The sequence below is a fragment of the Typopeltis vanoorti genome, chromosome 6, assembly GCF_054136105.1.
Source record: "Typopeltis vanoorti isolate ZY-2024b chromosome 6, IOZ_Tvanoo_1.0, whole genome shotgun sequence".
In the NCBI taxonomy this organism is placed as follows: Eukaryota; Metazoa; Arthropoda; class Arachnida; order Uropygi; family Thelyphonidae; genus Typopeltis; species Typopeltis vanoorti.
The window spans coordinates 105,119,299-105,136,194 of record NC_143554.1 but is presented as its reverse complement, the minus strand read 5'-3'; the positions used below and the strand labels follow the sequence as shown (position 1 = coordinate 105,136,194).

General features: G+C 34.9%; 1 protein-coding gene across 1 annotated transcript in view; it reads right to left on the bottom strand.

Annotated features, from left to right (window-relative positions):
- LOC150105771 (sister chromatid cohesion protein PDS5 homolog B-like) overlaps positions 1-16,896 on the bottom strand; it is a 699,562-nt gene that overhangs the window by 485,616 nt on the left and 197,050 nt on the right. Inside the window, exon 9 of the mRNA XM_090394553.1 lies at positions 15,709-15,824. Within this exon, the coding sequence (XP_090250679.1) occupies positions 15,709-15,824 (116 nt within the window). The remainder of the gene's footprint in view (positions 1-15,708; positions 15,825-16,896) is intronic.

Below are 16,896 nucleotides of genomic sequence, written 5' to 3'. Positions count from 1 at the left end.
CTTAGAGAGGAAGGATTTGTGGGACGAATATATGCCTTCCATATGTATGGGATTTTCAGACCAACACTAACTTTTAACACTAAAAGAAAGGATCAACAGAGGAACATTAGAATCCGACAACTTGAAGAACAGCTAAGTATCCACCAGAAGAAAGCTCTGAATATCATTTAGCTCTTCAAGCCAAAGAACGAAACTTAGATTTATCTGCAAAAGGTTATTAGATTATGGCATACACAAGTAAATCTTTCAGATGCCCCCACAAAATATTTTTCTCTTTGAAAAAAAAAACCGGGCAGTAAACTGCATCTCCACTATTAGACTTCATGATGGCAGCATCACAGAAGATCCAAGTAAAATCACTTCTGAAATCCTACAATACTACAATAATGCAAACAGCTCCACAGGAACATCCCTTCATGCAATTCATGAAATACTGAAAGAAATAAAAAGAATCTCTGTAACAGATCTGAACCACTTAGAAAACCCAATCACTCTGGATGAACTGAAAACTACATGCACATCCTTGCCAGAGAATAAATCTCCCAGCCTTGCTGGTCTCACAACAGAGTCTTTCCAAGTCTCCTGAAATTAAACTCGGACCACTTCTCCTTAGAACACTGCAAAAAGCCTACCTCAATGGGCTCCCACAATCCGTCACAACCTCAGTAGCACAAATGATACCAAAGAAGGGAGACCACACAGCCATCTGAAACTAGCATCCAATCTCACTAATCAATACAGATTGCAAAATCATTTCCAAAGTTATTGCAAACTGACCAAAGCCAACATTGCCTGAAATTATTGGCCGACATCAAACTTATTCTGTTCCAGGAAGATCGATACATGATAACCTCCATTTAATAAGTGATCTCATCCAAATTGCAAACAGCCAAAATGAAAATCTAGCACTCATCAACCTTGATCAGGAGAAAGCTTTCGACAGAGTAGAGCAAGAGTACCTTTATGAAGTCCTAAAGGCATTTGGCACATTGCAAAATGAAATGAAATGAAACAACAAAATGAAAACCTAGCACTCATCAACCTTGATCAGGAGAAAGCTTTCGACAGAGTAGAGCAAGAGTACCTTTATGAAGTCCTAAAGGCATTCGGCTATGGTCCCATCATTGAAACAGTCCGATTGCTTATAGAGATGCACTCTTATGTCTAAAAATCAACAACAGGCTCACTCACACTTTGCTATACTCTCGAGGGATTAAACAAGGATGTCCTCTCTCTCTCTCTCTGGACAATTATACGCGCTGGCTATAGAACCCTTCTTAAAAAGAATACATGACACCATCAGCTCCAAATGAACCAGCATAATAGAATCACATCTAAAAATAACCCTATCAGCATATGCCAATGACATCATTGTAATAATTTGAAATGAAGAAGAAATGACAGTAACTGAAGAACCACGCAGACTATATGCATAATCTTCAGGGACCAAATTAAACTCTGCAAAATCCACTGGCTTGTGGTCAGGCAGATGGAAGGCTAGAACTGATTCTCTGATCGAATGTACCTGGTCAAATGAAGGACAAACATACTTAGGTTGTACACCTTGGCCACACCAAAATATATAACACACTGAACTGGACACAACTGCACAACCGATTTAAACAAATGTTAGGAAAATGGAACAGCATTCATTCAATGTCTTCACTTAGAGGAAAGTACTGATTGTCAACCAGATGGCTGCTAGTGTGCTATTGCATACCCTCAAGGTACTCACATCCCCCCCCCCCCCACCCCAAAGACTTTCTCCATCACATTCAAAAGGAAATCATGTGTTTCCTCTGGAACAATACCTACTGGACAACATACTTTGAACTCTGCAAGCCACTCAGTAAGGGAGGTCAAGGCCTGATTTCCCTTGAAAACAAGATTAGATTCTTCAGGATAATCTTTCTCCTAAAGACAGTTCAGTCCAATCATAATTATGTAACCACCTTCGATTACATCATGAAATCATCCACCAGAGGACTCACACTTTCCGCAATCCTCCAAATGGCCAGTTCTGCACCATCACCTCCTAAACTATTGCCTCAATTTTTTTACAGAGATGCTCTACAGCAATGAAAAAATACAAAACTTCATCACACATTGACATGATCAACAGAACCAGCTGCACTTACAGAACCACTATTTTCGAACAGAAACATAATAAGTCTCGCAACTGGCCACCCCCTTGCTTTTCCCTACATTGGGAATTGGGCAGGAATAAGAATTATAGGGGACCTCCTGACCCTAAAGTGAAAAACATTCACATGCTTACCACTGAAAAACCCTAAAACTGAAAAGCAATATCAACAGATGCAAGCTGCTATTATAAAAACCTATCCAGATATAGCTACCACCTCAGGGAATCCGTATTCCTTCTAGAAACTGCATGGAGCGGATCTTTCATCTTGTATCATCTGAAGCTTCACTTCTAATTCTTCCCTCCAACTACAAGAAAATATACCACTTCCTCATGTCAGTGCCTCCAACTTTGCCCTTTGTATATTCATCCTTAACCCTCTCATTTACAAGGCTGCACATGCCACTTAGCTTTCAGTGGGATCTTCCATATAAATCGAAATGTGCCAAACCAGATTCTGACATACAGTGGAGCCTATGGCATAACATCTTGCCAACTCTTTCTAAGTTCTAAATTTCAACTTAGAGAAATGGATCTGTGTCTATTCTGTGAAGTTTCAGGTACCTTGGAACACACACGTATATCTAACCTGTCCCGCAAACAAAGCGATGATCACCTATGTCCTAAATACTGCCTCTAGCACCTGCAACTACGCACACAGCAAAGAAGAAGACTACTGGAATTTAGTCCATACAGAAGAGAACAGACACAGAATATGCAATTTCCTCTTCATCTGCACTAAGGCTATCTATCATCTACAGATTCTACCTAAAACACACAAGAAATGACAAATACCCATCCATCACTGAATCGGCACAAACACTCATGGATAGCCTACGTCAAAAACTACAAAGCAGGCTTTCAGTGGAACTTGATTATTACTAAGAAACAAAAACTGTCATGAAGTTCATAGAGGAGTGGAATCCGACTGGTACCCTGTTCTAAATTGCCAACGACCACCCACTTCAAATGAAAGATAACTAAGAGTGATACTGAACTGTAATGTTGACTTGTTTATTGTATTTTCTATTGTATATCCAAAAGGAAAACCTTTTTTTTCTCTGTAATATGTATACAGTTACACCCCAAGTTACATAAGTAATGCATTCCGTAAACCTTTCCATAACTCAAATTTTACGTAAGTAGAATTTGTAAATTACATATATACAATAAAATGTTCAATGGCTACTCATACCGCTGTCTTACATTAATTTTTTTTTGCAATTAATCAGATATTTTTCATTTTTAATATTTTTCATTTTTGGGGTGATTAAAAAAAAAATTCAATTATAAAAAAATGTATCAATTGTATTTGAATAATATACATACATGCATACAATAAAATGTTCAATGGCTACTAATACTGCTGTCTTACATCAATTTTTTTTTTTGCAATTAATCAGTTATTTTCCATTTTTAATATTTTTCATATTTGGGGTGATTAAAAAAAAATTCAATTATAAAAAAATGTATCAATTATATTTGAATAATATACATACATACATACAATAAAATGTTCAATGGCTACTCATACCGCTGTCTTACATTAATTTTTTATTGCGATTAATCAGATATTTTCTATTTTTAATATTTTTCACTTTTGGAGTGATTAAAAAAAATTCAATTATAAAAAAACGTATCAATTGTATTTGAATAATATACATACTGTAAAACAAATTGAATATTCACTTTTCAAATAAAAAAATGTCATGTGATGGCAAGTTGGCTGTTCTAAGGAATGCTGTTCTGCGGGAAGTTTTACCACTTTCAATGTTGAAGGCTGAGGGTACTCGGGGTCGTCTGAGTTGTCATCTTGACTTTGTCGTGAATGGCATCCCACGAACCATCCAGCACTAGCTTTAAATGTACTCTCTGTGTCTGTGATGCCGGCCTGCTCTTTTAAATCCTTATATAAGTAGATAGCACTCTCCTGGATAATCTGTAAACTTAACGGTATCCGCTTTTGTGCCAGATCATCTATCCAGTGAGACAACAATTTCTCCATCTCTGATATCGGGCCCAGCCTCTTCTTGGTAATAATTGTGCCTTTCAACACTAGTGCACCTTTCATGCTTTCAACAATGCGAACTTTATCCTTCACTATTGTATTCACTGTCGAAATAGGTCGATTTATTTCCTGAGCTATTGTTGATAGAATTTACCTGCCTTCATACATATGAATTATTTTCAATTTTTCTTCTAAAGTATTTGCAGACCTTTGGTTTTTAGATTTATTTCCAGAGCATTCAGTTTTATGTTTGCATTGCATTTTAAGGGTAAAAAAAAAATGAAATTAGCAGTGATAACAAGTGACTGAGATAACTGTGCGAGGCATCTACTACTGTACTGCAATAGTGCTGTCAAAGACACACCTGTGCAAAGCCGAAAACATGCTCACATGTGCTAGTAGATGTATTATGTAACTGCAAATTTACGTAAGTTGCATGTTACGTAACTTGGGGTGTAACTGTACTTATAATATGTAAATAGTCCTTTTGTTGACTATCTTCCAATGTATATTTTATCAAGTTAAATAAAAATAAAAAATCTATCTATACACACACACACACACATATACACACATACACATATATATATGTGTATGTGTATACACATATATATATATATACACATACATATACACACATACACATATATATATACACACACACATATACACATACACACATATATATATACACACATATACACATACACATATATATATATACACACACAACACACACACACACCTTCTATCATGATGTATCCCACTATACAATAATGGAAAAATCATTTCAGAATTGTAATGGGAGACTTTAATGCTAGAATTGGTATACAACATTCAGATGAAAGCTCAATGGGAAATTTTGGATATGCCATGAGAAATGACAGAGGAGCAAGGTTAATAGAATTTGCAGAAAAAGAAAACCCGTATATCATGAATTCCTTTTTCAAGAAAAAAACACATAGAAAAGTGGACATGGAAAAGTCCAAATGATAAAAACTAGTGAAATTGACTTTATCCTCAGCAATAAGAAAAAATATTTCAAGACTGCTCTGTTATAAACACTTTAAACATTAGACGTGACCATTGCATGGTACGCAGTAAAATCCAAATGAACTAGCAAAAAGAAAGAAGAAAAAAGGTTTCGAAGATCAAAGCAAAACATAGATGTACACAAACTCAATATTAGAAAAGATATATTCCAAAATGAACTAAACAACATATTTAAACATTCATTATAGATGACAATGCTGATCTATCAGAAAGTAATGACATTATTATCCAAAACCTTTTACAATGCTCACTTGAAATAGCTGGTACCAAAGAACAGAAACAAGACAAAATTTTTATTATTATTTATTATTATTCAGGCCTCCATGGAGTCAAAAGATTCATCGCTATTCACTGTCTGATAGAGATGAATCTCTATCAGACATACAAAAGGTGAGATAGTGAGGTAGAAGACTTGACGGACTACCAACCTATCAGTCTACTATCAGTGGTTTACAAAGTGTTTACAAAAGTCTTAGCTCATAGGCTTTGTGCGACTCTAGACCTAGTACATACCAAAAGAACATGCAGGCTTTCGAAGGGGCTTTAGTACAATGGACCACATTCAAGTTGTACAGCAGATTATTGAATGGTGTAATGAATATCAATTACCACTGTGTCTTGGGTTTATTGACTATGAGAAAGCATTTGATTCACTTAAAACTTGTGCGATACTTAAAGCATTACAAAACCAACAAGTGGAGGAACCATACATCAAGACCATGAAATCAGCATACACCAATTCATTCCAATGGAAACATCTCTACTGCGGAAATACAGAGAGATATAAGACAGGGTGACACAATATATCTCCAAAATTTTTCACAGCATGCCTAGAAGAAATATTCGAACTTCTTGATTGGGAAGGGAAAGGTCTGAAGATAAATAGAAGATATTTAAGCCATTAATGCTTTGCAGATGACATAGTTATCTTTATTTCAACTGTGCATGAATTACAGACTTGTATCTATGAACTCCAAATTGCAGCAAAACAGCTGGCCTAAAGATAAACCTAAAGAAGAACCAAGTTATGTTCACTTGGTTCTTCTTTGAGCTATGTCCAACCAGAAATAATAAAAATCAATAATGAGGAAATTAAACAAGTAGATCATTACATATACTTAGGACAACAAATATCAATGGAAATAAATATCATTGACAAAATTAAAAGGTGCACGATACTTGGGTGGAAAGCATTTGGAAAATTACATTCAACATTCAAAAGCCAACTACCATTATGCCTGAAGAGAAAAGTTTTTAACCAATGTATTCTTCCTATACTGACATATGGCTGTGAAATATGGACACTGAATACAAAGAAAATTCAAAAATTAAGAACAACATAATTTAGTATGGAAAGAAGTATGCTTGGTAGATTGGATCACAAAAGGAATACATGGGTAAGAAATAAAACAAAATTTGATCATAGGAAGAGTGAAACATCTGAAGTGGCAATAGGCTGGGCATATTGCTCAAAGGCAAGATCAATGTTGGACAAAAGTAGTACTGGATTGGATTCCACGAGAGGAAAAATGACCATAACGCCAACCTGAATCACAGTGGATTGATGATATCATCAGATTTGTAGGAGTGACATGGGAAGGGGGAGCCAAGAGCCATGGACAGAGAGTTCTGGAGTAATCTTGGAAAGGCTTTCATCCAGCAGTGGATCGACAATAGCTGATAATGATGATATATATAATTCTTGTTTCCTTTATATTATAAATTTATATACGTTATGTGTGTGCTTTGGTGTTGATGTAATACTGTATTCTATAATCTACTTTGAAAAAAAAAAAATTAATTAAATATAAATTTATTGATGTAATTATTTGACTCCAAGCAGCTTCCCCCCCCAAAAAAAAATGTTCTGCAGACACCAATGTACCTATCTAATAGACAAGCTTAGGTGCTGAACGTTATTCATAACTTATATTAATGGTATTAAAATGACAATACCCAAAAGTTCATTTTGCAGTAGAAAAAAGAATTTAATAAATGTTTTGCCTTTTCTTGACACATTAGCCACCCACCTTTCAGATGATTCACTATCTTTTTGCATTTATAAAGAGCCAACACACACAGGAAATATCTAAATAAACAATCACATCAACATCCATCTCAACGGTATGGCATTCTAAAAACACTTACACACAGCAAGGGCTATTTGTTTTAATGATGCGGCTCTTACACAGAACTTAATATCTTCACCATACTTTCCTGGCCAATGGCTACAGCTTCTACAAAATAGATAAAATACTGCATGGTCCTTTTACTTCTCCCTCTAAAACACACAAGAACAATTTTTATTCTTATTCCCACTATTCTTATTCCCTATGATGTCCAAGTATTTTCGAAATGATAGCCAAAGTACTATAAAATATATAAAATATGATTTTTGCACCACATTCAAACCACATGTTAAATTAGCAACTCTGATCTGCTCTCCAAAGGATAAAAAACCATCTCATTGCATGTTCTGGAGTGGATGAAGTTCCCTGTGACTTGGACTACTATGCACAGACATGAAGCTCTGCTAACATCTGCCTAGAAGAACATAAAAAGTACATTCACTAACATTATTATGGCAAGTCTGGACTGGCAGACCATGTTATGGACAAACCTTCAAACAGGATTAGATGGAAGAAAACCCATGTACTATATAGAAGTTGTTACATGTCAGAAAGATTATTTTTAAAGTCAGCCATGGCTATGAACTACTCTCCTAACCTGAACAAGTATTTTTGCATTAATTGTCAAAAATTTGGGATGCTGTTATCTTAAGATAAACTACCACGCATCTGAAATACTTTTTTTTTTACAATATAGAGGGTGCCATATTAGGACTTTATCTTTTATCTGTTAAATTTGAATTGTTTCACTTGTTCGTTGTCGTGTATAAAATGTAGCATGCTGTTTTGCGCTCTGAAGAGGTGTACTGCTTTGATATTCAGCAAAAAACAAGCAAATTAATAAACACTATTTTTATTTAGTTCATTTGATGTTGTAATACCGTTAAAATAAGTTATAAACATAGCATATACTTAATTTCAAAATCAGCAGTTAGAACAGTTTGTACTAGAGAATAGTTTTAAAGTGAGATTACACCATGATTTACATTAACCTCACATTGAAATCATAAAATTGTGCGGCACTTAATGTTTCCAAAGCATTTAATAGGATTTGGCATCAAGAATTTTGCAACACACTGCAATCTTATGGTCTGTCTTCCACTCTGTAATTGGATTACCAGTTTCTCTTGGATCAGTCTGTAAAAATTCTTCCTTGGTTGTTATCATTTAATTAATTCTCTATATCATTCATTTATCAGAATAATAAAGAAAAGAACAGTTTTGTCTATCATCAAAATCAGGTTTATATCTGGTTTTGGAAATACATAACCATTCAACAAAATGCAATCATTTATTTACAAATAAACAATAAATAATTGTCAATTATAAAATTTCCACAAATCCAAAAATATCAGCTCAGTAACTTATATGAACATTACAATTCTTCAGACTTCTTTTAGACAACAACAAATGATTTGTGACTACTGTTGTAAAATAGCATTCATTTATCTTTGCCAATATGAGGAAAGAATAAATTATCCTCTGGCAAGCACTTAACTTCCAGATTATTAAAAGTATAGAAAATAGTTCCTATCTCCAAATGAAGAATAAGAGAAATACATAATAAACTTCTTGCACAAGTGTGGCTTGTTCTTATGAGATAATTTTTTTTCCAAGCATTAGACCACTACCCTGCTTACTGAATGCTGAAGCAGGAAAAGTTCCAAGTTTGGTCTCAAAAGCAGGGTTTCTGGATTATGTAAAAAATGAATTAAAATTACGAAAAAGATATATATGTAATTAATAAAAATAGATAACCTTTACAATCTTTCATGGGTGGGAGCCACATAAAAAGAAACAAAAAAAAAAAAAATAAATAAATAAATGCATGTGTGCACAAAATATTTCACCAATGGAATGCTAGTAGCAACATATCAGAATGACTTAGAATAATATTTCAGGAATTCCTTTTGTTAATTATCATTAAACCATCATTATTTATTTATATATTTATTTCTCATTTTTAGGCAGGAGATGAATTTCATTGCCCTGTGTGAGACCACCTCCCCACTTACTGGAGGCCTGAAGTGACTTAAAAAATTTCCATGTTTGGTCTCTAGAGGGTTTCTTGACTATGTAATATATATATATATATATATATATATATATATATATATATATATATATATATATATAAAAACTGATAAAAATGGAAAAATAAAAAAAAAATTCCTATCTCACCCACAGTATAAAATGTACCATAGATTTATAATAACCTTTTGTGTCAGTGAAAACTACACATAAAAAAGTTTTTTTAATTAAAAAAAATTATTTATGTATTCAATAAATAATATGGGATGACACTTTTCTCATAAATAATTTCAGTTTGCATATGAATTATGATGACACCATCCAAAGCTTCATGCTGCAGATTAGCCTCACCTCACTGAATAATTATATCTCAATCTGAATATTATCTGCAGACAAGACATATCTGAAGAAAGGATTTTCTGCTTAATCCTTAAAAAGATTTTTAGCAGCAAATCTTTAATAAATATTCATTTCCAAAATCATTGAATTTTCTCCTTAAGTTCTCTATTTTGAGCATTTTTCTCTCTCTCTCTCTCATGCTCCTTCTCTATGTTCTCACTGTTACTATAAGTATAACATTAACATGCCTCTGGCTTCGCATCAGAAAAAAAATAAATATACCTTCAAATTTCAAATGAAGAACAGCAATTCAATTTAATACCAGAGTACATAGAATAATTTCATAGTTCCTTTATATTTCATACAGCTGTTATACAGTAATCCCTCATTTATCCAACCACAGTAGTAGAGCAATTGGCCAGGTAGATACCTGAAGGTATAATGGGACAGTGTTATACAATGTAATTATGCCTTCAGTTATTAAAAAGTTAAATGTGTTTTTAATAGTACTTGTGACATAGTAAAGGATTAATAGAAACATGTATAAACAAGAAATTAATAAAAAATTATTAATACAGCTACTATTTCAATTTAACTGGTAATTAGTTTACGGAATTAACAATGCATATAAAGTATATTAATTAAAGGTAACTTTAATGAATAACTTCTATATTTCGGCAACGTCACGCTGCCATCTTCAGGAACATAAAGATATGGTATGTGCACGCAGGCACTCACAAAGCAAATGAGGAAGAAAGCAAGAAACTAATATTGTTCCTAAAGTCCTAATGGTGCCCTCTGGTGGGCTAATTTGGTAGTCTTGGCAGTTGGGCTGAAGTTCTCATAATGTAAGTCTCCCAAATTTGGGGTAGTTTCATGCACCCAAATTTGTTGATATTAGGAATGTTTTTTAGAGCTGCTGAAGATTCTTTGAATAATCTTTCGTATTTAAACTTGCTGCGATGTATTATTTTTGTTTTCTTCCAACGAATTTTATGGTGGGTATCTAAGGCATGGTCTGCCAGCCCAGAGCGGCTGTACTGGCGAAACCGGATGTAGTCTTTGCGTTCTGAAATCCTGATATTTGTTGTTCTGCCTGTTTGGCCAAAGTAGGACAATTTGCAGCTGCAAGGGACCTGGTATACACCAGGTAGGTCTAGGGGAAGTGGTTGGTCTTTGGTAGAGCAGATAAGGGATGCCCAACTTTTTATATGGTCTGTAACGAGAAGTAAGGTCATATTTTTTGAGGATATTGGTTATTTTCTCAGAGGTGCCCAGGGTGCTAAATCAAAAGGACTACAAAGGTAAGCTTAATACTTTAGTACTAGACCGTACCACTTACCTCCCTATTGAATATAATCCTACCAGCTCACAGATTAGAACTCTCCACAGACTACTTAAGAAAGTCACTTCTTGGCCTGTGGAAGTCACTAACAAACTGAAACCTTATAACTCTAGACCCCCCCCCCCCCCCGATTATATGGACTCCCAAAAATACATAAACAAAATGTGCCATTACGTCCCATAGTGGATGGCATCGATTCCCCCCACATATAAATTAGCCAAACATTTAGCCAAAACGCTCACACACTATACTGGCAATACACCATCACACATAAAAAACTCAGCCCACTTTAAAGCCAGTATAGAAAACCTCTCACTCCAACACACTGACATAATGGTCAGTTTTGACGTCCCCTCCCTATTCACTAATGTCCCACTCAAAGAAACCTTAGAGCTCATCCAAGCCAAGTTTCCTCCTGATATCTCAGCCCTATTTCAGTTCACAATGAACTCAGGCTATTTCGTTTGGCAAGGAAAGTTCTACAAACAGATAGAGGGGACAGCCACGGTTCACCACTTTCCCCACCCTCGGCCAATTTCTTTATGGAGACCATTGAAGAGAAAGCCTTAAACTCCGCCCCACAAAAACCCACTATTTGGCTTTGTTACGTGGATGATGTGTTCGCTATTTGGCCACATGGCTCAGACTCACTCCACTCCTTCCTAACACACTTAAACAACCAACACCCCAGAGTCCAGTTCACCTTAGAAAAAGAGGAAAACAACACTCTCCCCTTCCTAGACACTTTAATCACCCGCCAGCTTGATGGATTGTTGGTTTTCTCAGTTTACAGAAAACCCACCCATACTGGCAGATACATTCACCAGCAATTTCTCCCCCCTCACAACAATATGGGGTTATAAAAACACTATATAATAGGGCAAAATTAATCTGCTCAGATGACAAGGCCCTAACTACTGAACTAAACCACATCCTCAACATTTTCTTAGCCAATGGCTATAACCCCAAAAAATACTAAAGCCAGTAAACCACAACCCCCCTCCACAATAAAGATTACACCAAGTCTATCACCATCCCCTACATCCAGGGCACCTCTGAGAAAATAACCAATATCCTCAAAAAATATGACCTTACTTCTTGTTACAGATCATATAAAAAGTTGGCATCCCTTATCCGCTCTACCAAAGACCAACCACTTCCCCTACACCTAACTGGTGTATACCAGTTCCTTGCAGCTGCAAATTGTCCTACTTTGGCCAAACAGGCAGAACAACAAATATCAGGATTTCAGAACGCAAAGACTACATCCGGTTTCACCAGTACAGCCGCTCTGGGCTGGCAGACCATGCCTTAGATACCCACCATAAAATTCGTTGGAAGAAAACAAAAATAATACATTGCAGCAAGTTTAAATACGAAAGATTATTCAAAGAACTTCAGCAGCTCTAAAAAACGTTCCTAACCTTAACAAATTTGGGTGCATGAAGCTACCCCAAATTTGGGAGACTTACATTATGAGAACTTCAGCCCAACTGCCAAGACTACCAAATTAGCCCACTAGAGGGCACCATTAGGACTTTAGGAACAATATTAGTTTCTTGCTTTCTTCCTCATTTGCTTTGTGAGTGCCTGCGTGCACATACCATATCTTTAGGTTCCTGAAGATGGCAGCGTGACGTTGCCGAAATATAGAAGTTATTCATTAAAGTTACCTTTAATTAATATACTTTATATGTGTTGTTAATTCCGTAAACTAATTACCAGTTATGTCTGACCAAGGTATAAGCCTTGCTACTAAAATATTTCAATTTAGTCTAACAGATCATCATCAGTGTACAAACAATTCAAAAGGTGGAGCAACAATGATGTGTTGTTATTCCCTTTAACATAAAAAAAACGATGTCATATAACATGGTATGATAAAAAAAAATAAAATGGGGAGTGACACTCTCCAGTTGTTATCACAGGAGTTCCCTCTAGACATTGTCAAAGTGTTTTTTGTCATTCACTCAGGCTACTTTATCTGCAGGAAACTGACTCTGAAGGTGTGAGAGTCCTTTTCCTCCTAGCTTAGCTAATTTCTACTTGGAAAATCTTGAAGACTCTTTATTCTCTCACTACAACTATAATCTACCTTTTGGGTGGCTGTTTAACTTTTGGATGATGCTTACATTATTTGGCTCACATCTCAACCATCAATACCCTGCCTTCCTACCAAAAATTAACTGCCTATATCCACACATCAATTTCACGATGGAAAAAGAAAAGAAAAGAACAAAAATTAACTTTCTTGAACATTGTCACAACTGGTGTATTAACAACTTCAGCTCATTGTTAACCTATCTTCACAGGCCATTACATTATTATTATTAGACTGTACTGCATGTATACTGCAAAGTATACCCTATTTGATCACAAAAGAAATGAAGATATTATGAAAGAATTAAACCAAGAACCAGTAATAGAAAAAATTAAAAAATATAAACATAAATGGATGGAACACGTTCAAAGAATGAAAACAGAAAGATTACCAAAACAAGCCTTAAAGTACAAGCCATTAGGAAAAAGAAAACCAGGACGTCCTCATAAACGATTCAATGATGACTTCTAAGGCCGGAACAGGCCATGCTAGGCCTAAATCCTTGATACGCATGATGAAGATGATTATTATTAGACACCTCCAGGGAGTCCAAAGACTCATCGAGGGAGAGTGTGCCAACAGCATCGAACGATTGGTCCCCTTCCAACTACTAACCGCGCTCAAACTTACTTAACTGAGCCATTAGTAGCAGAGGCTCTACCAATCGACCAATCTTTATTTACAACAAGATTCAGCCCATCATTCTTCTAAAAATATTGGCATAATCAAATTCTTATTTAACAGAGTGCATGTTGCTGCTCCCACTCTGGGGATCTCACACGAGCTTGATGACACCATCCAAAGCATCATGCTGCAGATTAGCCTCACCTCAAGCTCCACTGAATGTTCAAGGAACATTCAACATGTTTGATACTTATAAGTAAGTTCCTAGGAACCCTGTATAGCGAGATGAAATTCTATACATTGCAGTCTCTGAATCAATTTTAAAGATCTTAAAAGATATAATTTAACATTTGTTCATCCTTCATACTCCATGAAGGATGAACAGTCCTCTCCTTTTCTCTCTCTCTCCCCCTTACAAGTTAAGTGTGATTGTCTTCTTTGAAATTGTTACTTTGAAAAATGATTGCAGGAACATAATCTTACATAATCAATAAAATGAAAAATCTGATCTGATACAGCACAAAGTGGACATTAATCATGATATCTTCTGATCAAAGTCATGCATGTGATACTGATGTGATTTCAAATTTGACTGACTGTTCAAAGAGAGTAATGAAGTTCTTTTGTACACTTTTATGTCTAAACTTAAATTGGAACGAATATTTTTCCATAGTAAAAATTTGGGAGAGTCCTATCATGATTAATAGCAAGGATTAACCTCTGTCTATTATTTAATTTTAATTAAAATTTTTTTTTTATTATTATATCTTACCATGTGTTGCATGGTGTCACTCTAGCACATGGATTGGCTTGTATTTGTTGAAGATAAAAACAAGACATTACATTCAGACTGAAATATCTGCATTAATAAATTATTAATTTATTGTGTCTATGTGTTTTTAGTAATCCCATATCAGAAGTTTGCTGAAGTTAGAAAGAAGTCATCAATCATGATTCCAGGGATAAAATAAACAAATAATAAAAATTCTGTCTTTTTTCCACCACCCCTGTCACTTTTTTTTTTTTTTCCTGCTTATCACTTATAATGATCAGCTTGACAGTCAAGATTAGAGTTTTTTCCCTAAGGTTAACACTTAGTCATAGCCTTTCCTGGATGGGACATAACCATATTACTTCAATAATATTCTCAGTGTCAAATACTTGGTTTCCTTTTTTTGCTCAAAATGTTACTGTCTCTCTGTCCAGCTACTAACTGTGCACAAATCACAAATCTGGACAAGCTTGGAAAATTGCTCTCACAATTTTGATGATGCACCAAAGACCAGTCCAAAAATTCTTGTGGCAGGTTTTGAAATTTGGTAAGCAATGATGAGATGCAAAGTATCCACTTGATGAGGAAACTTTAAACGAGGTAGAGGAGATGAGATATCTGGGCATGGTGGTGGACAAGGACTTGAAATTCAGGAGTCACAATGAACAAATTGTGAAGACATGACATTGGAAAATTATGGCTTATACGATTATAATATGAATTATTGTGCACATATTTGTTAGTTTCATGGTGATGAGGATATGTTAGAAATGGTCTAGAGAAGATTCACAAAGTTGGTCAGTGGTTTCTGCAATGTGGGGAATAAGAACAGATTGAGAGAATGTAAATTGCAAAAGCCTCATGAATAGGATGAAGGGGGATATGACTGAGGCATATAAGCTAGTCAGGGTTTGTTATCAGGTTGACATGGAAGAGATTTTTCATAGAATGGGAGAGAGGAGATAGAGGAGTTCAATATGAGGAACAGGAGGGAAAAAAAAGATTGCATATCATTCCTGTGAAATTATAGCACTTTTATTCTCCTTTTTATAGACCTCAAATGTGTACAGTGCTTTAATAACAATCAGTCATTTCATATATAAAATTTCACATTAAGATAAGTAAATAAAAATCATTTAAAGGGATGAAAGAAGAAAACATGCCTTCCTAGGAAGCAGTTCCAAAGTGATTTATTCTGCACTGCCAAAGGAGACTCTTTATCTGAAAACATTCTTGCCAGAAGTCTGGATGCATCAAGTCTTTCTTTAACATCACTGCTCTGCAAGATTATATATAGAATATGCAATACTGTGCTGAATACTTATAAGAACATAATAATAAAATATCACTTTTAATAATAAATTATCCACTATTATTCATTTTCAATATTTTCTATATAAAGAATTGAATTAAATATTAATAAATATTTTAAAAAATATATATAGACAAAAAAAATACTATAATGATATCCTCAAATATCTTTACATTTCCCTCTTAATCCTTAAAGGAATTTTTTTCCTATGTATTTCAGTGTGAATTGTTTTAGCTCAAAAAATTTATAACTAAATGCTATTTGAAGTATTTTCAAATAGCATTTAGTTATAAAAAGCAGTCAGCATTTCATTCCTAGCGACATACAAATGTTTATTAAAACATTAATGGAACTGGAATAATTTATTGGAAGAACGACGGTATATTGCGCCCTTCGATTGGAATAGGCCTAAGTTCGATTCTCGTCATGATGGGAGGAATTTTTATCTGGACGATTTCAATCGAAGGTGAGTTAGCCGATCTCATATGGAGGTAGCAGGGTTTTTTCTCCCACAAACTCGGGTTTTTCATCTCCCATACAGACAAATCGGCCCTTCAGAACACACGCAATTTACAGACAAAAATACTATTTGTGGTGGTGGACGGTAGATGGTGTTGATGGAGATGATTCGTAGTAGAGGTTTGGTGTAGTGGTTGAGACAGTTGTAGGTGTCCTCCCGCGATAAGTCTTCGGTCTCCTTGGAGGTATCAGGAATAATAATAATAATAATAATTAGTTATGAAATTTATGAGTAATTATTATTACCATTGCTTCTTGCAGATTAATTTATGTTGGCCTGTTTACATTTTATTTATTTATTTATTTATTTATTTTTAAGCACTTGGCACATTTAATAGTAATTATTATTCCTCTATTCAAAAGACTAACTAAAAGCAATATGCAAACAAAAGCTGAACGAACGAACGACCAACACACACACACACACACACACACACACACACACACACACACACACACACACACACACACACACACACACACACACACACACACACACACTATTAAATGTGTTCATTTT